This window comes from Erythrolamprus reginae, chromosome 1 (assembly GCF_031021105.1).
Source record: "Erythrolamprus reginae isolate rEryReg1 chromosome 1, rEryReg1.hap1, whole genome shotgun sequence".
NCBI classification, from domain to species: domain Eukaryota; kingdom Metazoa; phylum Chordata; class Lepidosauria; order Squamata; family Dipsadidae; genus Erythrolamprus; species Erythrolamprus reginae.
Window position 1 is genome coordinate 422,723,512 of NC_091950.1, and position 24,761 is coordinate 422,748,272.

Here is a 24,761-nt window from a genome sequence, read left to right on the forward strand (position 1 = left end):
ACAGGAAATAGTATAAGGGCAGACTAGATGGACCATGAGGTCTTTTTCTGCTGTCAGTATTCTATGTTTCTATTTAACCCTTTAACATATTTAAATGTTTCGATCGTGTCCCCCCTTTTCCTTCTGTCCTCCAGACTATACAGATTGACGGTAGAAAAAGACCTCCTGGTCCATCTAGTCTGCCCTTATACTTTTCCCTGTATTTTATCCAGCGGTGGGCTACAACCCGGAACGATAAATTGTGCTTGCCGCCACGGCTCGTAAGTGCTTGCGGGGCCAGTGCGATTTTGTTTCTGCCCCTGTGGAAATTGCGCAGGGAGCCACAGGTGCGCCCATGTTTAAGGCAAGGTTTTCCCTGCGACTCCGTGCGTGATTTTGCTACTTCCATAGGTGCGGAAGCAAAATCGCGCTGGCCCTGCAAGCACTTACGAGCCGTGTGGCAAGCGCGATTTAGCGTTCTGACTCATAGCCCACCGCTGATTTTATCTTAGGATGGATCTACGTTTATCCCAGGCATGTTTTAAATTCAGTTGAAGTTTGTTCCAAGCATCTACTACTCTTTCAGTCAAATAATATTTTCTCACATTGCTCCTGATCTTTCCCCCAACTAACTTCAGATTGTGCCTCCTTGTTCTTGGGTTGACTTTCCTGTTAAAAACACTTCCCTCCTGAACCTTATTTAACCCTTGAACATATTTAAATGTTTCGATCATGTCCCCCCTTTTCCTTCTTATTTTATTTATTTATTTATTTTGTCCAATACACAATGAGGGTTTTAGTGGATATATATACACACACACACACACACACACACACACACACAGTAAAATACATGATGAAGGTTATAGAGGAGATGCTCATAGTAAAATATATCTAAGAAAGAATAGAAAAGAAGGTATAGTAATAGAACATATCAATGAAAGAATAGAAGAGGAGATATAGGAATAGAAGAAAGGTATAGGAGATATAGGAGAGCAATAGGACAGGGGACGGAAGGCACTCTAGTGCACTTGTACTCGCCCCTTACTGACCTCTTAGGAATCTGGATAGGTCAACCGTAGATAATCCAAGGGTAAAGTGTTGGGGGTTTGGGGATGACACTATGAAGTCCGGTAATGAGTTCCACGCTTCGTCAACTCAGTTACTAAAGTCATATTTTTTACAGTCAAGTTTGGAGCGGTTAATATCAAGTTTAAATCTGTTGTGTGCTCTTGTGTTGTTGTGGTTGAAGCTGAAGTAGTCGCCAACAGGCAGGACGTTGCAGCATATGATCTTGTGGGCAATACTTAGATCTTTTTTAAGGCGTCTTAGTTCTAAGCTTTCTAGGCCCAGGATTGAAAGTCTAGTCTCTATTTCGAGTGGAGGAGTGAAGGGCTCTTCTGGTGAAGTATCTTTGGACATTTTCAAGGGTGTTGATGTCTGAGATGCGATATGGGTTCCAAACAGATGAGCTGTATTCGAGGATGGGTCTGGCAAAAGTTTTGTAAGCTCTGGTAAGTAGTGTGAGATTGCCAGAGCAGAAGCTACGTAGGATTAGGTTTACAACTCTTGAAGCCTTCTTGGCTATGTTGTTGCAGTGGGCTTTGGCACTTAAATCTTTTGTTGTTAGTATACCGAGGTCTTTAACCGAGTTAAAGACCTCGGTACTAATGAACTCCATCTGTCCTCCAGACTAGACAGATGGAGTTCATTAAGTCTTTTCCTGATAGGTTTTTATGCTTAAGACCTTCCACCATTTTTGTAGCCCGTCTTTGGACCTGTTCAATTTGATCCATCTCTTTTTGTAGATGAGGTCTCCAGACCTGGACACAGTATTCCAAATGGGGTCTCACCAGCGCTCTATACAGCGGGACCACAATTTCCCTCTTCCTGCTTGTGATACCTCTAGCTATGCAGCCAAGCATTCTACTCGCTTTTCCTACTGCCTGACCGCTCTGTTCACCCATCTCTCAGTGGAAAGGAGAGGAAAGAGAGGAGATGAAAGCAGAAGAAAGGGAGGAAAAGAAAGGAGAGGAAGAAGTGGAGAGGAAAGGAAAGAGAGGAGAGGAAAAGAGAAGAAAGGGAGGAGAAGGGAGGAGAGGAATGAAAAGGGAAGAAAGGAGAGGTGAGGAAAGGGAGAAGAGGGAAGAGAAGCAGGAAGGGACCTTGGAGGTCTTCTACTCCAACCACCAAGCAGGAGGCCCTAGACAATTCCAGACAAGTGTCGGTCCAGTTTCTCCTTCAAAGCCTCCAGTGACGAAGCCCCCACAACGTCTGGTGGCTCAGTTACGGCCATAAGTCGAGGACTACCTGTATAAGGATTTTATTTACAGGATCCCTCAAAGAAAACGGAAAAGGGCTGCGTTCATCGCAGACAGCCGAAGCCCCCGTGAAATTTCCTCCAAGGACAATGGAAGTCTGGAGCTCATCCTGTGCATAGGAATGGGTCAGGGGGGGTCAGGATGGAGCCCCTCGGAGGAAGAGATTCCCACGCCCCCTCCCAGCCTCTCCCCACCTCCCCCAGTGGGAATGGGTACGGGAGACAAGACCTCGGTAGCCGCGGGAGAACCACGGTGAAGTTCTGCTAAGCGGATAGTTTAGAGGTGGGGAACGATGGTCCTTTGACAACTTGTGGACTTCAAATCCCAGAATTCCTGAGGCTGAATGGGGGAAGGACAGCCCTTTTAGGACATTTAAACTTCAACTCCCAGAATTCCTGAGGCAGAATGGGGAAAACAATGGTCCTTTTAGGAGTAAATGTCCCTTTTAGGACATTTAGACTCCAAATCCCAGAATTCCTGAGGCAGCATGGGGGAAGAATGGCCATTTTAGGATATTTAGACTTCAACTCCCAGAATTCCTGAGGCAGAATGGGGGAAGGATGGCCCTTTTAGGACATTTAGACTCCAAATCCCAGAATTCCTGAGGCAGAATGGGGGAAGGATGGCCCTTTTAGGACATTTAGACTCCAAATCCCAGAATTCCTGAGGCAGAATGGGGGAAGGATGGCCCTTTTAGGACATTTAGACTCCAAATCCCAGAATTCCTGAGGCAGAATGGGGGAAGGATGGCCCTTTTAGGACATTTAGACTCCAAATCCCAGAATTCCTGAGGCAGAATGGGGGAAGGATGGCCATTTTAGGATATTTAGATTTCAACTTCCAGAATTCCTGAAGCAGAATGGGGAAAACAATAGTCCTTTTAGGAGTAAATGTCCCTTTTAGGACATTTAGACTCCAAATCCCAGAATTCCTGAGGCAGAATGGGGGAAGGATGGCCATTTTAGGATATTTAGATTTCAACTTCCAGAATTCCTGAAGCAGAATGGGGAAAACAATAGTCCTTTTAGGAGTAAATGTCCCTTTTAGGACATTTAGACTCCAAATCCCAGAATTCCTGAGGCAGAATGGGGGAAGGATGGCCATTTTAGGATATTTAGATTTCAACTTCCAGAATTCCTGAAGCAGAATGGGGAAAACAATAGTCCTTTTAGGAGTAAATGTCCCTTTTAGGACATTTAGACTCCAAATCCCAGAATTCCTGAGGCAGAATGGGGGCAGGATGGCCATTTTAGGATATTTAGATTTCAACTTCCAGAATTCCTGAAGCAGAATGGGGAAAACAATAGTCCTTTTAGGAGTAAATGTCCCTTTTAGGACATTTAGACTCCAAATCCCAGAATTCCTGAGGCAGAATGGGGGAAGGATGGCCATTTTAGGATATTTAGATTTCAACTTCCAGAATTCCTGAAGCAGAATGGGGAAAACAATAGTCCTTTTAGGAGTAAATGTCCCTTTTAGGACATTTAGACTCCAAATCCCAGAATTCCTGAGGCAGAATGGGGGAAGGATGGCCATTTTAGGATATTTAGATTTCAACTTCCAGAATTCCTGAAGCAGAATGGGGAAAACAATAGTCCTTTTAGGAGTAAATGTCCCTTTTAGGACATTTAGACTCCAAATCCCAGAATTCCTGAGGCAGAATGGGGGAAGGATGGCCATTTTAGGATATTTAGATTTCAACTTCCAGAATTCCTGAAGCAGAATGGGGAAAACAATAGTCCTTTTAGGAGTAAATGTCCCTTTTATGACTTTGGACTTCAACTCCCAGAATTCCTGAGGCACCATGGGGGAACGATGGCCCTTTTATAGGACATTTAGACTTCAACTCCCAGAATTCCTGAGCCACATTTATCTAAATAAATAAATATCATTTGAATAGCTTTTATTCTGTTAAATAATAAGGGTTGAATAATTTTATTCTGTTCTGTTAAATATTATAGGGTTTTGTGTTCAAGCAAGGGTACCCCACACACCTGCCCAAAATGTGGCCGAACGTTTCGTGCCCATATAGGCCTTACCAGCCACCTGCAAAAACATTGTGTACAGCCCACAACCCATTAGATGTTAAGGTCCTCATCAAACATGATTGGTGAACATCAATCATCATCAGATTAGAAGACCTTTAAGCCCCCTCCAACTCTTATTATTCTGTTCAGCAAATTTTATTGAAGTAAGCCATCTTTTTAAAAATTGAAATTCAGTTTCAATTATTCTTTTTTTTTAAATTTAAAATAAATTTTACTCTCATAAAGTTGGTTGGTTGCAAAAGGGGGCTGCTCACCTCCTAATTTTTATTTTTATTTTCTGAATCAGAAAATGTAGTTGCTCTCTTTTGTTTGTTATGTGTTGCTACAAAAATTGTGGAAGGTTTTAAGGACAAGACATATCAGGAAAGACTTAATGAACTCAATCTGTGTAGTCTGGAGGACAGAAGGGAAAGGAAGAGACACGATTGAAACATTTAAATATGTTAAAGGGTTGAATAAGGTCCAGGAGGGAAGTGTTTTTAATAGGAAAGTGGACACAAGAACAAGGGGACACAATCTGAAGTTAGTTGGGGGGAAGATCAAAAGCAACGTGAGAAAATATTATTTTACTGAAAGAGTAGTAGATGCTTGGAACAAACTTCCAGCAGACGTGGTTGGTAAATCCACAGTCCCTGAATTTAAACATGCCTGGGATAAACATAGATCCATCCTAAGATAAAATACAAGAAATAGTATAAGGGCAGACTAGATGGACCATGAGGTCTTTTTCTGCCATCAATCTTCTATGTTTTCATATTTTTGTTGTTGTTGTCGTTGTTTATAGTGTAAGCACATCCTTGCCATCTATCTGAGCCGAGCGATCGGGGCTTGCCGGGAGCAAAGCATCTCCGACCAGCATTTGACTGCCCTGCTACTCCTCGAAGAGAAATGAGGATCGAAGGAAGTTGAGAGAAAGAACGAGAAACCATGAGTGATAACCACGGGGGGGCTGGAAGCTCTTTTGAGCAGGGTGGGCTGTCTTTCCGCTCTACCCCATTGAATCCGGAGTGCCCTGCTCCTGTTTTCTGCTCAGAAATGATTGACGTCTGTCACCATGGGTGACTCTGGACTTTATAAGCCAAAACACAGGATGTCAAGTTTGGAAACAGTTAACCTTGAAAATGGATTGCAAGGAACATGTTTAAAGCGTCTTTCCCGCAAGCATAAAAATGACACCAATAAATTGGGAAGTCAAGTTTGATTTTGGCAAGTATTTTATTAAAAAAAGGAAAGAAGGAGGGAGAGAGGAAAGAAAAAAAGAGAAAGAGGAAAGAAAGAAGAAAGGAATCAGGAAGGAAGGAGAGAGAAAGAAAAAGGAAGGAAGGAAAGAAAGAAAGAAAGAAGAAAGAAAAAGGAGGAACCGCTGACAGCTGTGAAGCGGTATAAAAGTCTAAGTGCTTTTGCTTGGGAGGGAAGGAAGAGAGGGAGGAAGGAAGAATGGAAGGAAAAAATGAAGAAAAGGGAGAGGGAGAAAGAAAGAAGGAAGGAAAGAAGAAAAGAAAGAAAGAAAGAAAAGTAATTGTTTAAGTTTGGCTTCTCTTTTGCCAATTCAAACCAATAATTTAGTTCAGAGTAAAACAAACAAACAAAAATTCCCCCTTAAAACTCTCTCCATTCAATTCACAATATTTTAATAAAATAAAAAAAGCACATCTGTTATACCATTACTGGCCTACTTAAAAAAAGATTTCCCATACGAGAATACCAGCAGCATCAAATAACTGATGACAAACTTAAATTAATATTTTTAAAAAAGAGCGGAGTGGGTAAAGTTAACGGCTTCATACAAAACACCAAATTATCACGTGTACTACATTTCAGTTCCATTGCTCTTGTGGTTTTCTTTTTGGAAAATGGCAGGACCACAAGACACCCTCCCAACCCACACGGGCAGGCAAACACACAAAGAGCAGCATGGTTTCAAAAACCTGCCCTTCTAATGGAGGCAAAGATTAAAAGTAATTAAATGTAAATTAAATCTCACCATTATACGAAGGGCTCAGGCAGCAGGAGAAAGCCCTTTAATTGTACACCAATAATTCCCAACCTCAGCCACATGAAACTGCGTGGACTTCAACTCCCAGAATTCCACAGGCAACATGTTTTAAGGGGGGTGGACTTTAATTCCCAGAATTTCCTAGTCAGCTATACTTTAGGAAGGGTGAACCTCAACTCCCAGAGTTCCCAGCCAGCATGCCTTAATAAGGGTGGACTTCCACTTCCAAAATTCCCCAGCCTGAATGCTTTAAAATGGGTGGACTTTAATTCCCAGAATTCCTTGGCTGGCCTGCTTTGAGATTGGTGGACTTCCAATCCACTCACAGAATTCCCTAATCAGCATGATTTAAGACGGATGTACTTCAACTCCCAGAATTCCCCAGCCAGCATGCTTTAAGAGGGGTGAACTTCCAATCTACTCCCGTCAACTAAACAATGTCGCTTGGCGGGACCCAGGGGAAGAGCCTTCTCTGTGGCGGCCCCGACCCTCTGGAACCAGCTCCCCCCAGAGATTAGAATTGCTCCCACCCTCCTTGCCTTTCATAAGCTTCTTAAAACTCACCTCTGCCACCAGGCATGGGGGAATTGAGATACCCTTTCCCCCTAGGCCTTTACAATTTTATGCATGGTATGTCTGTATGTATGTTTGGTTTTACAATAGGGGTTTTTAACTGTTTATATTGGATTGTCATATGCTGTTTACTACTGTTGTTAGCCGCCCCGAGTCTGCGGAGAGGGGCGCATACAAATCCAATCCAATCAAATCAAATAATTCCCTAATCAGCATGCTTTAAAATGGGTGGACTTCCATTCCCAGAATTCCCTAGCCAGCCATGCTTTAGGAAGGATGGACTTCCACTCCCAGAATTCCCCAGCCTGAATGCTTTAAAGTGGGTGGACTTTAATTCCCAGAATTTCTTGGCTGGCCTGCTTTGAGATTGGTGGACTTCCAATCCACTCCCAGAATTCCCTAATCAGCATGATTTAAGATGGATGGACTTCAACTCCCAGAATTCCCCAGCCAGCATGCTTTAAGAGGGGTGAACTTCCAATCTACTCCCCAAATTCCCTAATCAGCATGCTTTAAAATGGGTGGACTTCCATTCCCAGAATTCCCCAGCCAGCCATTTATCTATTTATTTATTTATTTGATTTTTATGCCGCCCTTCTCCTTAGACTCAGGGCGGCTTACAACATGTTAGCAATAGCACTTTTTAACAGAGCCAGCCTATTGCCCCCACTATCCGGGTCCTCATTTGACCCACCTTGGAAGGATGGAAGTCTAAGTCAACCTTGAGCCGGTGATGAGATTTGAACCACTGACCCTCAGATCTACAGTCAGCTTCAGTGGCCTGCAGTACAGCACTCTACCTGCTGTGCCACCCCGGCTCATTAAAAGCCATGCTTTTAAAGGGGTGAACTTCAACTCCCAGAATTCCCCAGCCATTGAAGTCCACCCATCTTAAAGCTTCCTACCTAGGGAATGTTGGGAATTGTAGTCCACACTACTTCCTGTTGCTGAGGATGAGGAAGACTATTGTAGGCCAAATGGAACCGAGCATTTGCAGAGCCCGTCTTGTTCAAAACACTCCTGCGTTATCGCAAGGGTGGTCATTGACTTGCGACTAACCACCGTTCAAAATCACAACAAACCTCAACCAAGGTTACCCAAAGACTCAATGCTGAAAGCTCCAGAGGCCGGTCCCCCAAAGGGGTCACACGACCGCGTTTTTAAGTGCTTGTTCATTGGCTGACATTTACGGCCATTTGCAGGGTCTCTCGGCAACACCACTGGGGTTACGACATTTCTGCCAAACCCCAAAAATTTTCTACCGTATTTTCCCGAGTATAAAATGCACCTTTTTCCTCCCTAAAAGAGGCTGAAAATTCAGGTTTGTCTTATACTCTGAATGCAGCTTTTTATAACAATAATAATAAGAAGAATGTTTTCCAAGCCTTAAGTCTTTGCAGGGTTTTTCCCATTGCTCTACTTGCTCAGAATTTTTCTTTCCAGACCTAACCAGATTCTAATAATATTCCCAGCTCTTACCCACTTGCAAGCTCTTTCACTGTTACTCTCTGTGAATAATGTTTTCCAAACCCTGTCTTTGCAGGGGTTTTCCATTGTTCTAACTTGCTCCAAATGTTTCTTCCCAGCCCTAGCCAGGTGCTAACGATGTTCCCAGCTCTTGCCGGCTTGCAAGGTCTTTCACTGTTATTCTCTGCAAAGAATGTTTTCCAAGCCCTAAGTCTTGGCAGTTTTTTTCCCATTGCTCTACTTGCTCAGAATTTTTTGTTTCCAGCCCTAACCAGGTTCTTACAATGTTACTCTTACTGGCTTGAAAGCCCTTTCACTGTTGCTTTCTCCAAACAAGGTTTTTTTAAAAAACCAGGGGATAAAATAATGTGCTGAAACTGACCAGACTAAGGACGCTAGCCAGATGAATACCTGGGAAGCAGATTCTTTTCCCCTATTTTCCTCCCCACAAACTAAGGTGCTTATTATATTCTGGTGCATCTTATACTCCGAAAAATACGGTACTTCTCATTTAGCTTCGCTTAACGATTGCTCGAAAATAAAAAGCCGTAAAAGCGGGCTGACCATGTGGAGTGACCCCACCCTCCATTTCCAACCGTCACGGGTTAAAACAGTAACAGACAGCTGTCAATCAAGGAATGCCTGATTGTGAACCTCCTGGTAGCTCGTTTCCGACCGAACAGCACGCTGTGTGTGTCCTGCCCCACATAAGGTACAGATAAAAGTCCTACTGGCCGTCCAAGTTGACCTCAAACGTACGTTGGCGCCGTGCTCAGGTTATTCACCGCCAGGTGACGGCTGCTCCCGCCGCCTTGGCTCCCTTTAGGGTACTTGGGGAGATCCTCGTCCTTGCACAGGATGTAACGCGAGAGGATCTTCCGGAAAGTATACCGGAAGTCCCGGATGCGATAGGCGTAAATGATAGGGTTGACCACCGAGTTGGTGTGGGAGAGGATGATGGTTAAATACATGATCCACTCGGGTTTCTTCATGTCGGGGTAGAAGAGAGTCAGGCAGTTGAGGATGTGCAGCGGCAGCCAACAGAGGGCGAAGAGGCCCACGATGATGGCTAGCGACTTGGCGGCGCTGACCTCCTTCTGCAAGGTCATCCGGCAGTTGCCCACCAGTTCGATCTGCCGCAGCTGTTTGCAGGCCACGGCGAAGATCTTGATGTAGATGCAAAGCATGATGAAGAGCGGCAGGAGGACGCAGCCGAAGAAGTTGAAGTAGACCATGTAGTTCATGGGCACCACGTTCTCGAAGTAGCAGGTCACCTGGGAGTTCCAGGTCCGGTTCTCCTCCAACGCCTTCCGCTGCAATAGGGGCATCTTGTTCCAGCCCATCAGCGGCATCAGCCCGATGATGAACGAGAGGATCCAGAGAACGGCGATGAGTCCGCGGGCTCGCTTCCCCGTCACCAGGCTCTTGTATCTGCGAAAAGAAAAGAAAGGCGACGAGGTTGGGATCACTAGGCACTAGGCAGACTTTTGTCCCTCGGGGTAGGACGGTTACGACTTACGGCCGCGATGGGAGCCCAAAGTTTCTCCTGTTAAGTGAGACATTTGTTAAGGGACCCACTGCATTTGTTAAGTGAGTAAACCATCTGTTAAGGGAATCTGGATTCTCCGTGGACTTTGCATGACAGACGAAATAGAATAGGAATTAGAATAAGAACTAGAATAAGATTGGAATGGAATGGAACAGAATAGAATAATGGAATGAAAATATAGCATAGGATAGAAGAGTATAATGGAATGAGGATAGAATAGGAATATAGAATATAGAATAGAATAGAATAATGGAATGAGGATAGAATACAATAGAACAGAATAGAAAATAGAATAGAATAGAATAATGGAATGAGGATAGAATAGAAAAGAATAGAAAATAGAATAGAATAATGGAATGAAGATAATAGAGTAGAATAGAATAATGTAATGAATATAATAGAATAGAATAATGGAATGAAGATAGAACGGAATAGAATAGAAATACTGGAAGACTGCTTTCAGCCTAATTCTTTTCTTTAGACAAGCCCAAATCCTGCAGCCACTCTTTGTATGTTTTAGTCACATGACCTTGAGACACTGCAACCGTCACAGTGGTGCAGTGGTTAGAGTGCAGTACTGCAGGCTACTTCTGCTGATCACCGTCTGCCAGCAGTTTTGGCAGATCGAATCTCACCAGGCTCAAGGTTGACTCAGCCTTCCCTCCTTCCGAGGTGGGTCAAATGAGGACCCAGGGTGTTGGGGGCAACTCCCAGATTTCCTGAGCCAATCATGCGAGTTCAGGAATTCTGGGAGTTGAAGTCCACATGTCATAGAAGAGCCATCTTGCCCTACCCCTGCAATAGACTAACCAGCATATACAGTCAGCTACAAACACATCCACGTGATCCCCTTCTGTGACTTGCTTGACAAGCGGTGTCCACAGGAAAAGACAGACCACAACCGTGGTATTGATTGAAAAACTTCAGCAATTCACTTAATGGCTGTGGTGAGAAAGGTCATAAAACGGGGGCAAACTCACTTAACAGATTTCTCACCGAGCAGCATAAATTTGGGGCTCAACTTTGGTCGTAAGTCGAGGACTGAGCCCTCCACTCGTAACAGAATCCCCTACACCAGTGTTTTTCAACCAGTGTGCTGTGGCACACTGGTGTGCCGTGACACATGTTCAGGAATGCCGTGGGGAAATTAAACATGGGCCCCCAAACTATGGCCCGCGGAGGCCATTTATCCGGCCCACCGCCAGCAGCCTCCATCCGAACATAAACATTCCTCTCACAACCCCGCCAGCTATTAGGAACAGGAAGAGTGGAGGCACACTGACCAATCACCTTCTAGGATTCATCCCGACCACTAGCAATGAACCAATAGCAGGCTGTCTCTCATCGTCCCCGCTCATGTTGCCACGCACTTGTCATTGTGTGGCCGCAGCGAGTAGTTGAAGCTGCTACTCCTCCCCATGGTCCCGATTTCTAATCCTGGTCAGGGCTGGAGGTAAATGTTGCCACCACTAGATGAAGCCTCAGCCTCAGCTGATGGTGTATATGGATATTTGACCTTTTCCTTTTTATAAGAGGTCCCGCAGAGGGTGATATATTATTAACTATATGTATAATATGTACTGTGTTAGAGTGTCATTTTGTGTCATTTTGGTTGATGGTGTGCCCCAGGATTTTGTAAATGTAAAAAATGTGCCACGGCTCAAAAAAAGGTTGAAAATCACTGCCCTACACAACTAGACTTACAATCCTAGGTTTAGAAAGCTTAGAACTACGTCACCTTAAACACGACCTAAGCACAGACCATAAAGTCATCTGCTACAACATTATTTACTGTTCTGCCAGGCTCTCTGATAAGAGCCTCCCAAAAATTCAAGGGTACAAATTTCAGACACACACACACACGTTTGAAAATTCAAAACAACGTTCTTTATCACAAAATTTAAAATAAACAAAGCACTCTTTTTGTATTGCAAAGAGCACTGTTCCCAAAACAACCGGGTAGTCTGTACAATTTCCCTTAAGCAGTCATTAAGTACTTAGCTAGCAGCTGTGAAGAAACTTCACACCACTTCTTCTTCCAACTGTGAGACACACACACACACACACACTGCTCTGCTTTGGTTTCAAAAGCGTGAAAAAGCAACAAACAAAGTCCAGAAAACAGCAACACACGATTCCTGAAGAACTGCGATCAGATACTCTTCCACAACGGCCAAACCCACACGCTGCTATTTATAGCAGCAGCCCTAATTACTGGAGCCCCACCCAAACACAGGTGGCCTCCCTTATTTCCTGTAATATGTCCTTACTTGGTCTCTTCTACGCATAATTCTGCGCTTGCGTGGGTCCAAAATGTCATCCTCTGAATCAACAGAAAATAAGGGAGATTGACTGCCTGGGCTGTTTGCCAAGGCCACCTCTGCCGAGTCACTCCCACCTTCTTCTTCGTCCGAGGAAACTAAACTCTGAACTGATTCTGTCGGCAATAACACAGGCCTGTGACATGGTGAATTTTTCCCTGCATCCACCTCCCCATTCCCTGGGGCCAGAGCCAACCACAACAATTTTGGTCAATGGCTACTTCAGCTTCAACCACAGCAACACACGAGCACACAACAGACACAAAGTTAAAGTAAACCGCTCCAAACTTGACTACAGGAAATACGACTTTAGTAACTGAGTAGTTGATGCATGGAACTGTAGTATCATCACCTAACTCCCAAAATTTTACCCTTAGACTGTCCACCGTTAACCTCTCCCGATTCCTAAGAGGTCAGTAAGGGGCGTGCATAAGTGCACCACTGTGCCTTCCGTCCCCTGTCCTAACGTTTCTCTCTTACTAGTATCATGTATATAAATATGATATCTTTGTATACCACCATTACGTACTTCACAAAACAAATAAACAAACAAACAGTCATTTTTCTCACAGGGAAAACAAAAGCACTTGGAGGCCTGACAAGAACAATGAGGCGATATGAGAAAGCAGCAGGACAGGGAAGGGTCCCAGCAGGACGTTCGGCCTTGAATGGAGCGCCGCTTCCCCTCCCAGAAATTCCACAAATTCCCAAATGCGATGGACCAAGAACAGGCAAGATGAACCCTTCTCCATGAGGGAGAGGTTGCTGTCCCGTCCTATTGTGATCCCGCTGTGTAGAGCGCTGGGGAGACCCCATTTGGAATACTCTGTTCAGTATTGCAACATCGCCCAGGGTCACGTGATCAGAGTTCAGGCACTTGGTCACTGGCTCATATTTATGACCACAAGGTCAAAAGCTAGTCAATAAGGAAGTCAGATTCATTTAATAATCCTCTAAGTCAGGGGTCTTCAAACTTGGCAACTTTAAGACATGTGGACTTCAACTCCCAGAATTCTCCAGCCAGCATAGCATTCAGGCTGGGGAATTCTGGGAATGGAAGTCCACCCCTCTTAAAGCATGGCTCGCTTGGGAATTTTGGAAGTTGAAATCCACCTGTCTTAAAGCATTCAGGCTGGGGAATTCTGGGAATGGAAGTCCACAAGTTTTAAAGTGGCCAAGTTTGAGGACCCCTGCTCTAAGTTAAGTCTTAAAGCATGCTGGCTGGGGAATTCTGGGAGTGATTAGATTAGATTAGATTTATTGGATTTATATGCCGCCCCTCTCCGCAGACTCGGGGCGGCTCACAACGATGGCAAAAACAGTACATAGTGACAAATCTAATATTTACCAATCTAATTACAGTTTTAGGTTAAAAAATTCATAAAAGCAACCCCAATATATATAAAAAACAAGCACGCAATCCATCAAACACCAAAACAACATGGGCAGGGGGAGATGTTTCAATTCCCCCATGCCTGACGGCAGAGGTGGGTTTTAAGGAGTTTACGAAAGGCAAGGAGGGTGGGGGCAATCCTAATCTCAGGGGGGAGCTGGTTCCAGAAGGTCAGAGCCACCACAGAGAAGGCTCTTCTCCTGGGTCCCGCCAACCGACATTGTTTAGTCGACGGGACCCGGAGAAGGCCAACTCTGTGGGACCTAACAGGTCACTGGGATTCGTGCGGCAGAAGGCGGTCCCGAAGATATTCTGGTCCGGTGCCATGAAGGGCTTTATAGGTCATAACCAACACTTTGAATTGTGACCGGAAACTGATCGGCAACCAATGCAGACTGCGGAGTGTTGGAGTAATATGGGCATTTTGGGGAAAGCCCATGACTGCTCTCGCAGCTGCATTCTGCACGATCTGAAGTTTCCGAACACTTTTCAAAGGTAGCCCCATGTAGAGAGCATTACAGTAGTCGAGCCTCAAGGTGATGAGGGCATGAGTGACTGTGAGCAATGACTCCCGGTCCAAATAGGGTCGCAACTGGTGCACCAGGCGGACCTGGGCGAACGCCCCCCTCGCCACAGCTGAAAGATGTTTCTCTAATGTGAGCTGTGGATCGAGGAGGACGCCCAAGTTGCGGACCCTCTCTGAGGGGGTCAATACTTCCCTCCCCAGGGTAATGGACGGACAGATGGAGTTGTCCTTGGGAGGCAGAACCCACAGCCACTCCAACTTATCCGGGTTGAGTTTGAGTCTGTTGACACCCATCCAGACTCCAACAGCCTCCAGGAGTGGAAGTCCACCCCTTTAAAGCATGGCTCACTTGAGAATTTTGGAATTTGAAATCCACCTGTCTTAAAGCATTCGGGCTGGGGAATTCTGGGAGTGGAAGTCCACCCATCTTAAAGCATGCCGGCTGGGGAATTCTGGAAGTCTGGGAGTTGAAATCCATCTCTCTTAAAGCATGCTGGTGGGGGGATTATGGGAGTGGAAGTCCTCCCCTCTTAAAGCATGGCTCGCTTGGGCTTCTGGGAGTTGAAATCCACCTGTCTTAAAGCATGCTGACATTTAAACATGAGACACTGATCTACTCTTTGGATGCAAACACATGCAAAAAAATAATAATTATTATTTATTTATTTGATTTTTATGCTACCCTTCTCCTTAGATTCAGGGCAGCTTACAACATGTTAGCAATAGCACTTATATACATGATACTAGTAAGAGAGAAACATTAGGACAGGGGATGGAAGAGCCAGCCTATTGCCCCCACAATCCGGGTTCTCATTTTACCCACCCCAGAAGGATGGAAGGCTGAGTCAACCTTGAGCCGGTGATGAGATTTGAACCGCTGACCTTCAGATCTACAGTCAGCTTCAGTGGCCTGCAGTACTGCACTGTACCTGCTGCGCCACCCCGGTTAAATTAAATCAAGTTAGCACACCCCAAAACAGGTCAGTTTTGGAGTTTATTTATTTTTTATTGATTGATTGATTTTGTCCAATACACAGTGAGGGTTTTAGTGGGTATACAAATAGTAAAATACATGATGAAGGTTATAGAGGAGATACTCATAGTAAAATATATCTTAAAAAGAATAGAAAAGAAGTTATAGGAATAGAACATATCAATGAAAGAATAGAAGAAGAGATATAGGAATAGAAGAAAGGTATAGGAGATATAGGAGAGTAATAGGACAGGGGATGGAAGGCACTCTAGTGCACTTGTACTCGCCCCTTACTGACCTCTTAGGAATCTGGATAGGTCAACCATGGACAATCCAAGGGTAAAGTGTTGGGGGTTTGGGGATGACACTATGGAGTCCAGTAATGAGTTCCACACTTCGACAACTCGGTTACTGAAGTCCTATTTTTTACAGAAGTTTGGAGCAGTTAATATTAAGTTTAAATCTGTTGTGTGCTCTTGTGTTGTTGTGGTTGAAGCTGAAGTAGTCGCCGACAGGCAGGACATTGCAGCATAGGATCTTGTGGGCAATACTTAGATCTTGTTTAAGGCTTACAATTGATTGATGGGGAGCCCTGTGTATTTTCATGAAGCCACAACTCCTGGAGCTACTTAAAAAATAATAATAATAATCGTGCTTCATCTCTGGATGGCGCCACGCCAACAAAACATCATTAGAGAGAAAAACAACTTGGTAGGAGAGAGAGAGAGATTCAAAAGGCCATTTGCCCGCAACCCAAAGGCGCCTGGAAAAGCTGCTGGATGGATAGAGTGGGGAAGAAAAGAGGAAGAAGAATAGAAAGGCCGTCTAAGGAAAGGGTATTATTCAAGGACCGCCGCGTGTTTCCTCTGCGCCCCAAATTTCCATAGGAACCGGCCCCTGCCATTTGCACAAAAACCACAAGCAGCCAAACCCAGAATCAACTTTGAAAAGAAAGTTTTAAAATGTCTTTCTCTCATTCAATTCATTCTGTTAGATTAGATTAGATTTATTGGATTTATATGCCGCCCCCTCGGCAAACTCGGGGCGGCTCACAACAAGGTAAAAACAATACATAATAACAAATCCAATACCCACCAATCCAATTACAATTTAAGCTAAAAAATTCATAAAAAACAACCCCAGAATGTTAAAAAAACAAGCACACAATCAATCTAACACCAGAACAACATGGGCAAGGGGGAGATGTTTCGGTTCCTCCATGCCTGACAGCAGAGGTGGGTTTTAAGGAGTTTGCGAAAGGCAAGGAGGGTGGGGGCAGTTCTAATCTCTGGGGGGAGCTGGTTCCAGAGGGTCGGAGCTGCCACAGAGAAGGCTCTTCCCCTGGGTCCCGCCAGACGACATTGTTTAGTCGACGGGACCCGGAGAAGGCCAACTCTGTGGGACCGAACCGGTCGCTGGGATTCGTGTGGCAGAAGGCGGTCCCGGAGATATTCTGGTCCGGTGCCATGAAGGGCTTTATAGGTCATAACCAACACTTTGAATTGTGACCGGAAAGTGATTGGCAACCAATGCAGACTGCGGAGTGTTGGAGTGATATGGGCATACTTAGAGAAGCCCATGACTGCTGTCGCAGCTGCATTCTGCACGATCTGAAGTTTCCGAACACTTTTCAAAGGTAGCCCCATGTAGAGAGCATTGCAGTAGTCGAGCCTCGAGGTGATGAGGGCATGAGTGACTGTGAGCAGTGAGTCCCGGTCCAAATAGGGCCGCAACTGGTGCACCAGGCGAACCTGGGCAAACGCCCCCCTCGCCACAGCTGAAAGATGGTTCTCTAATGTGAGCTGTGGATCGAGGAGGACGCCCAAGTTGCGGACCCTCTCTGAGGGGGTTAGTAATTCCCTCCCCAGGGTGATGGACGGACAGATGGGATTGTCCTTGGGAGGCAAGACCCACAGCCACTCCGTCTTGTCTGGGTTGAGTTTGAGTTTGTTGACACCCATCCAGGCCCCAACAGCCTCCAGGCACTGGCACATCACTTCCACTGTTGCTTTTCCACTTCGATCCCAATTGAGGGCAGGGTCCTTATCGGCTTTAAAAATGGGATACAAGAGGGGGGGAGTCTTCTAGCTTGCATTAAACACACATACCCCTCCCCAGGGGGGATTGAAACCTTTGCCACCACCCCCACCATCTCCGAGCCACCCTGGAAACGTCAGGCCAACTTTGCAAACCCCGAGCAACCCGTTCAATGCAGCCAAGCTGAAGAAGAATTTGCTCTATTTAGAGTAATATTTTCCAACCGCGCCGATCAAAGTTATTGCTGACTGAGTAGTAAGAAAACATGCATTAACAAACGGGGGAGCATCCTTGCTTTTTAAAAGTTTGTTTTCACACCAGCAGGAAGGAAAAGACAGGCTTGACATTAAAATAATAATGGGAGGAGGAGGGAAAGAAAGAAAGAAAGAAAGAAAGAGGGAGGCAGAGAAGGAAGAAGGAAGGGAGGGAGGGAAGAGGAAAAAGGAAAGAAAGAAAGAAAGAAAGAAAGAAAGAGGAAGGGAAGGAAAGAACAAAAGAAGGAAGGAAGAAGGGAGGGAGGGAATAGGAAAAAGAAGAGAGAAATAGAGAAAGAAAGAAGAGGAAGGAGGAGAGGGAGAGAAGGGAAAGGAAGAAAAAGAAAGTAGAAGAGGAGGAGGAAGAGGAGGAGAGGGGATACAACAACAACCTGATTGGGCTTGAGGAGGAGGAGGAGGAAAACAACAACAACAACAAAACTATGAAAACATAGAAACATAGAAGATTGACAGCAGAAAAAGACCTCATGGTCCATCTAGTCTGCCCTTATACTATTTCCTGTATTTTAACTTAGGATGGATTTATGTTTATCCCAGGCATGTTTAAATTCAGTCACTGTGGATTTACCAACCCACATCTGCTGGAAGTTTGTTCCAAGCATCTACTACTCTTTCAGTCAAATAATATTTTCTCACATTGCTTCTGATCTTTCCCCCAACTGACCTCCTTGTTCTTGTGTCCCCTTGTTCTTGTGTGCACTTTCCTATTAAAAACACTCCCTCCTGAACTTTATTTAACCCTTTAACATACTTAAATGCTTCGATCGTGTCCCCCCTTTTCCTTCTGTCCTCCAGACTATACAGATGGAGTCCATTGAGTCTTTCCTGATCAGTTTTATGCTGAAGACGTAGGGAAGCAACCCGCTAGGAAAAACGCAACAGAAACTCAGGAACCTACCAGGGTACGAGGCAAAAAACCAGAAGCTGCATTTCCAGGGAAAGTTGACAAAATGCAACAGAAACTCGACAACCTTCCTGAGCAGGAGGTAGAAAAGGGGAAGCTGCATTTTTCAGGAAAAAACCACAATAACAACAGAATTGGAAGGGGCCTTGGAGGTCTTCTAGTCCAACCCCCTGCTTAGGCAGGAAACCCTACACTATTCAGACAAAGGGTTATCCAACATCTTCTTTAAAACTTCCAGTATTGGAGCATCCACAACTTCTGGAGGCAAGCGGTTCCACTGATCAACCGTTCTGACTATCAGGAAATTTCTCCTTAGTTCTAAGTTGCTTCTCTCCATGTTTAGTTTCCACCCATTGCTTCTTGTTCTACCTTCTGGTGCTTTGGAGAATAGGTTGACTCCCTCTTCTTTGTGGCAACCCCTGAGAGATACTGGAAGGCTGCTATCCTGTCTCCCCCGGTCCTTCTCCTCATTAAACTAGCCATGCCCAGTTCCTGCAACCGTTCTTCATATGTCTTAGTCTCCAGTCCCCTAATCTTCTTTGTTGCTCTTCTCTGCAGTCTTTCAAGAGTCTCCGCATCCTTTTTGCATCGTGGCAACCAAAACTGGGTTTTTTGAGAATAGGTTTTTTTATTTTTCTGCGCCTTAAAACATACATAAATGAAAACACATATATCACCATAATCAAACATATCTAAGAATACATACAGTAAGTGTACCTATGTTTTAATGGCAAACGTATCTAGAAACACCTTACACAATAAATTCATAATTCAAGAACTAAATTGTGTCTAAAGACAAAAGAAAGACTAAATTAGTCGACAGTAAACAAAAGAAAAGAAAGAAAAAAGATCAGAATAAAAGATTGATTCAAAATACAGTGATACCTTGTCTTACAAACTTAATTGGTTCCGGGACGAGGTTCTTAAGGTGAAAAGTTTGTAAGATGAAACAATGTTTCCCATAGGAATCAATGGAAAAGCAATTAATGCGTGCAAGCCCCAAATTCACCCCTTTTACCAGCTGAAGCGCCTGTTTTTGCGCTGCTGGGATTCCCCTGAGGCTCCCCTCCATGGGAAACCCCACCTCCGGACTTCCGTGTTTTTGTGATGCTGCAGGGGAATCCCAGCAAGGGAATCCCAGCAGCGCAAAAACAGGTGCTTCGCTGGCAATGGAAGTCTGGAGGTGGAGTTTCCCATGGAGGGGAGCCTCAGGGGGAATCCCAGCAGCGCAAAAATGGGCGTTTCGGCTGGCAAAAGGGGCGAATTTTGGACTTGCACGCATTAATTTCCATTGATTCCTATGGAAAACATTGTTTCGTCTTACAAACTTTTCACCTTAAGAACCTCGTCCCGGAACCAATTAAGTTTGTAAGACAAGGTATCACTGTACACATTTATTTCAACTTCTAATAACCATTTTCTTAGATCTGAATTCCTTTAAATCTGTGGCGACCAAAACTGGATGCAGGAGTCCATAATAATCCCGCTGGATTTGCAACAGGAAAAAATGCAACAGGAAAAAATTCCAATCTTCCTGAGCAGAAAAACAGAAACCATGTTCGCTTCAGCGATCCTCTAAAAAGGATGCAAAGAACCACTGCCTGCAAGGAATATAAAATCCTTCCCTCCCCCACCATCCGGTCATTTCTACAAACTTTTTAATTTTCAGTGCAGACACGGCTAAAGAGGTTTGGGCATTTGTAATCAACTGGTTCCCTTCCGAGGGAAGGAGCCAGGATCTGTTTTACAAGGGAAATAATCCGACATTCTTTACTCCTCGTCACGTGACAAATTACCCTACTCCTCCAGACTTCAAATACTACATCTAGAAAATTTACAACTATGTTGTCTCCGAACTGATTTAACTGTTGTTCATAAAATCATACATCATAATGTACTCCCTGACAATGACTACTTCACCTTTAACAACAACACAAGAGCATGTAATAGATACAAACTGAATGTAAATCGCTCCAAACTTGACTGCAGAAAATGCGATTTCAGCAATAGAGTGGTCACTGCCTGGAACTCATTACCGGACTCTGTTGTTGCGTCCCCCAACCCCAAAATCTTCAACCTTACATTATCTACAATTGACCTCTCCCCTTTTTTAAGAGGTTTGTAAGGGGTGTGCATAAGTGCACTTTTGTGCCTAATGTCCCTGTCCTATTGTCTTATTGTATGCCACCCCAAGTCTTTGGAGAGGGGTGGCATACAAATCTAATAAATTATTATTATTATTATTATTATTATTATTATTATTATTATTATTATCATCATTTCTATTACTACGTTCTACTTATGTTATGTTATGTTAATATGTACTATAATACTATACTTGTTTGACAAATAAATAAAATAAAATAAATAAATAAAACTTGGGGGGTTGAGGAGAGAGAAAGTCCATTTTTAAGAGAAGATTGAACTGCCACTTGACTGGTGTGCTATAGGGTTCCTGCTTGGGCAAGGGGTTGAACTCGATGGCCTTCATGGTCTCTTTCAACTCTAACAATGAATAAATAAAAGTCAACTACACAAATCCCTTTGCTTCGTTTTTCATCTTCTTTTCCTGCAGTGGTTACAGCTGGGCAGAACACAAAACACAATTCTGCCCCAGCCAAAGTCTTCCCAAGCACTTTACAGCGTACGCGCTTAAATTATTAATCTTCCTCCCTTATCTCATTTGCCTGAGCATCATTTAATTGATCAATTATTGATCTGGGCGTTAATGCACAAATGTGCCTCAATACACACACACACAGAGATGTTGGCTTTGGGCAGACCAAAAACCTGCCCTTCTAATGGTGGCAAAGATTAAAAGTAATTAAATGTACATTAAATCTCACCATCATGCAAAGGGCTCAGGCAGCAGGAGAAAGCCCTTTAATTGCACACCGATATTTCCCAACCTCAGCCACACGAAACTCCCAGAATCCCCCAGCCTGAATGCTTTAAGATCAGTGGACTTCTACTCCCAGAATCCCCTTTTAAAGTCATGCTGGCTGAGGGATTCTGGGAGTGGAAGTCCACCCCCTCTTAAAGTGGACACAGAGGGAAACAATCTTTTACGCAATGGTTCTCAACATGGGGGTGACCGTTTCACAGGGGTCACCTATGGCCAGGGGAAAAGACAAATTTCCCCTAAAGCTTTTATTCTGGCGCCTTGGATGACATTTTTACAATCCGACCAATCAGGTGTTTACAGGGGAGGGTGCTGTCCCTCTGACCTTCCTGCCAATCAGCTTCAATCTATTGGGAGAATTGGCACTCGACTTATGGTTGGGGGTCACCACAACATGAGGAACTGTTTTAAGGGGTTGCGGCATTAGAAAAGTTAGAGTGCAGCACTGCAGGCTCCTTCAGCTGCTAGATGTCGTTCAGCAGTTCAAATCTCACCACTGGCTCAAAGGTTGATTCAGCCTTCCGTCCTTCAAAGGTGGGTCAAGTGAGGACCCAGATTGTTGGGGGAAAGAGGCTGATTCTGTAAACCGATTAGAGGGGGCTATAAAAGCACTATGAAGCAGTATATAAGTGCTATTGGAATTGCTCTTTCTTTTTTCTTTTTTTTCTTTCTTTCCTCCCTTCCTTCCCTCCCTCCCTCCCTCTCTCTCTCCTTCCTTCCTTGCCCTCCTTCCCAGGTGGGTCAAATGAGGAAGCAGATTGTTGGGGGCAAAAGACTGACTCTGTAAACCGCTTAGAGAGGGCTGTAAAAGCACTATGAAGCGGTAGATAACTCTAAGTGCTATTGGTATTGCTCTGTCTTTCTTTCTTTCTTTCTTTGTCTCTCTTTCTCTCTCTCTCTCCTTCCTTCCTTCCTTCCTTCTTTCCTTCCTTCCTTTCTTGCCCTCCTTTCCAGGTGGGTCAAGTGAGGACCCAGATTGTTGGGGGCAAGAGGCTGACACTGTAAACCGGTGAGAGAGGGCTGTAAAAGCACTATGAAGCGGTCTATAAGTGCTATTGGGATTGCTCTTTCTTTCTTTCTCTCTCTCTCTCCTTCCTTCCTTCCTTCCTCCCTTCCTTCCTTCCTTCCTTGCCCTCCTTCCCAGGTGGTCAAATGAGGAGCCAGATTGTTGGGGGAAAGAGGCTGACACTCTAAACTTGGAAGCAGTAGGTAAATCGATTGCTAATACTAAAAGGGTGAGTTTCCTCTTCTCTTTTCACTTTTAGCTCATTCTTATCTCGGTTACAAATCTTCTCATTGCGTCACTGCTGTTGCTCGTTTTTGTCTGTTCAATTTCTTTGCTGGAAGAATAAAAAAAGAAAAGGGGGAAAATGTTTTCCTGCAATTGCCGCCGGCAGAATCTGCGCAGGGCCTTTTTACCCATGGCATCCTCCTTTTGCATCTCGAGATCAACCACGCTCGGTCAGCAAAAGCCCTGGCTGAATTTTCTTCCCTTCTCCGCCTCCTCTTCTGGCAGGGAACCACCTAGCCGAACTCGTCCAACCACTGAGCTGCACCGCAGGTGAGCCGCCTTGGCCCGGTTGCAGAAACGGCTGCAGAATTCAGCATCCCGAGTTTGGGTTTGGGATTCAAATTCTGCATTTGTGTCCCTCGGTATAGGAGACGCCCCTCCACTAATCAGGATTCAGAAATTCCAGATTCGTTTGCTGATGGTTGGGAAAGAAACAAAGAGGGAAGAAAAAGGAACGTAAGAAAGAAAGAAAGAAAGAAAGAAAGAAAGAAAGAAAGAAAGAAAGAAAGAAAGAAGGAAGGAAGGAAGGAAGGAAGGAAGGAAGAATGAAAGAAAGGAAAGAAAGGAAAGAAAGAAAAAAGGAGGAACCACTGACAGCTGTAAAGCACTGGAGGGAGTGAGGGAGGAACAAAAAGAAAGATGGAGGAGAAAAGGAATGAGGGAGAAAAGAAAAAAGGAAGGAAGGAAGAAAGAAGGAAGAATGAAAGAAAGAAAGAAGGAAGGAAGGAAGAATGAAAGAAAGAGAAAGAAAAAAGGAGGAACCACTGACAGCTGTAAAGCACTGGAGGGAGGGAGGGAGGGAGGAACAAAAAGAAAGATGGAGAAGGAAAGGAATGAGGGAGAAAAGAAAAAAGGAAGGAAGGAAGGAAGGAGAAAGTAATTTGGAAGGAAATAAAAGAAGGAAGAATAAGGAAGGAAAGAAAGAAAGGAAAAGAAAGGCAGACAGAAAGAAAGGAAATAAAGAATGAAAGATGAAGGGAGGAAGGGAGAAAGAAAAGACAGGCAGAGGAAGGGAAGGAAGAAAAAGAAAAAAGAAGGAAGAAAAAGGAAGGAATGAGAAAAAGTTGGAAGGAAGAAGAGAACAAAGGAAGAAAAGGGAAGGAAAGAAGGAAAGAAGACAGACAGACAAAGAAAGGAAGGAATGAAAGGAAGGAGGGAAGCAAGAAAAAAAGAAAGAAAGAAGGAAAGAAAGAGGAAGGAAGGAAGAAAGGAAGGAAGGAAAAAGAAGAAAAAGAGGGAGGGAGGACAGATGGACGTTGGAATTCACAATGGCAAGGAAAAAGGTGTCACATGAATCCAAATTCAGATACTTGGCAACTGGCTTGTATTTACGACGGTTTCAGCCTCCCGCGGTCACATGATCTGCGTTCGCCCCCTTCCCAGCCGACTTCTGACAAGCAAAGTCAATGGCGGAAAGCCAGATTCGCTTAACGACCCCATGGTTCATTTAACGACTGCAACAATTCACTTAAGAATGGCGGCAGGAAAGATTGCAAAACCAACAAACCCCAACTCAGCCACTGTCTTGCTTAGCAATCTTCGGTTCCGTCGCGTCAATAACTTGAGGACTTACGTAATGCAGATTTGGATGGCTGAGATGTCGTTCAAATTCTCGAACATTTTTTTCTTTTAAAAAAGCTTATTTTTAAAAGCGAGTCGCAAGAGGTGCTGTTCTTAAGGGCCACTGTTTTTTTCCCCCAAGCCCTCTTTCTGGATATCATCAAATTACTATTTTTATTTTTAAGCATAGAACTTTTGATTAGCCAAGTATGACTGGACACGTATTAAAAAACTAGGTTTAAGAAGCTTAGAACTATGTCGCCTTAAACACGACCTAAACGTAGCCCATAAATTAATCTGCTACAACGTCCTTCCCGTCAACGACTACTTCAGCTTCAACCACAACAACACACGAGCACGCAACAGATACAAAACTTTGGCCGGACCCATCCTCGAATACAGCTCACCTGTCTGGAACCCACACCAAATTTCAGACATCGACACCCTAGAAAATGTCCAAAGATACTTCACCAGAAGAGCCCTCCACTCCACCACTCGAAACAGAAGACCCTACGAAAATAGACTAACAATCCTGGGTCCAGAAAACTTAGAACTACAATGCCTTAAACAAGATCTAAGTATTGCCCACAAGATCATATGCTGAAACATCCTGCCTGTCAACAACTACTTCAGCTTCAACCACAAC

General features: G+C 44.3%; 2 protein-coding genes across 4 annotated transcripts in view; one reads left to right on the plus strand and one right to left on the minus strand.

Moving 5' to 3' along the window:
• ZSWIM7 (zinc finger SWIM-type containing 7) overlaps positions 1-5,549 on the plus strand; it is a 33,815-nt gene extending 28,266 nt beyond the window's left edge. For all 3 annotated transcript variants that reach the window (XM_070735458.1, XM_070735459.1, XM_070735460.1), the window contains exon 6: positions 5,133-5,549. In XM_070735458.1, the coding sequence (XP_070591559.1) occupies positions 5,133-5,240 (108 nt within the window). In that variant the 3' untranslated portion in view covers positions 5,241-5,549. The remainder of the gene's footprint in view (positions 1-5,132) is intronic.
• Positions 5,545-24,761, minus strand: part of ADORA2B (adenosine A2b receptor) — a 69,423-nt gene continuing 50,206 nt past the window's right edge. Inside the window, 1 exon segment of the mRNA XM_070731521.1 lies at positions 5,545-9,815. Within this exon segment, the coding sequence (XP_070587622.1) occupies positions 9,134-9,815 (682 nt within the window). The 3' untranslated portion in view covers positions 5,545-9,133.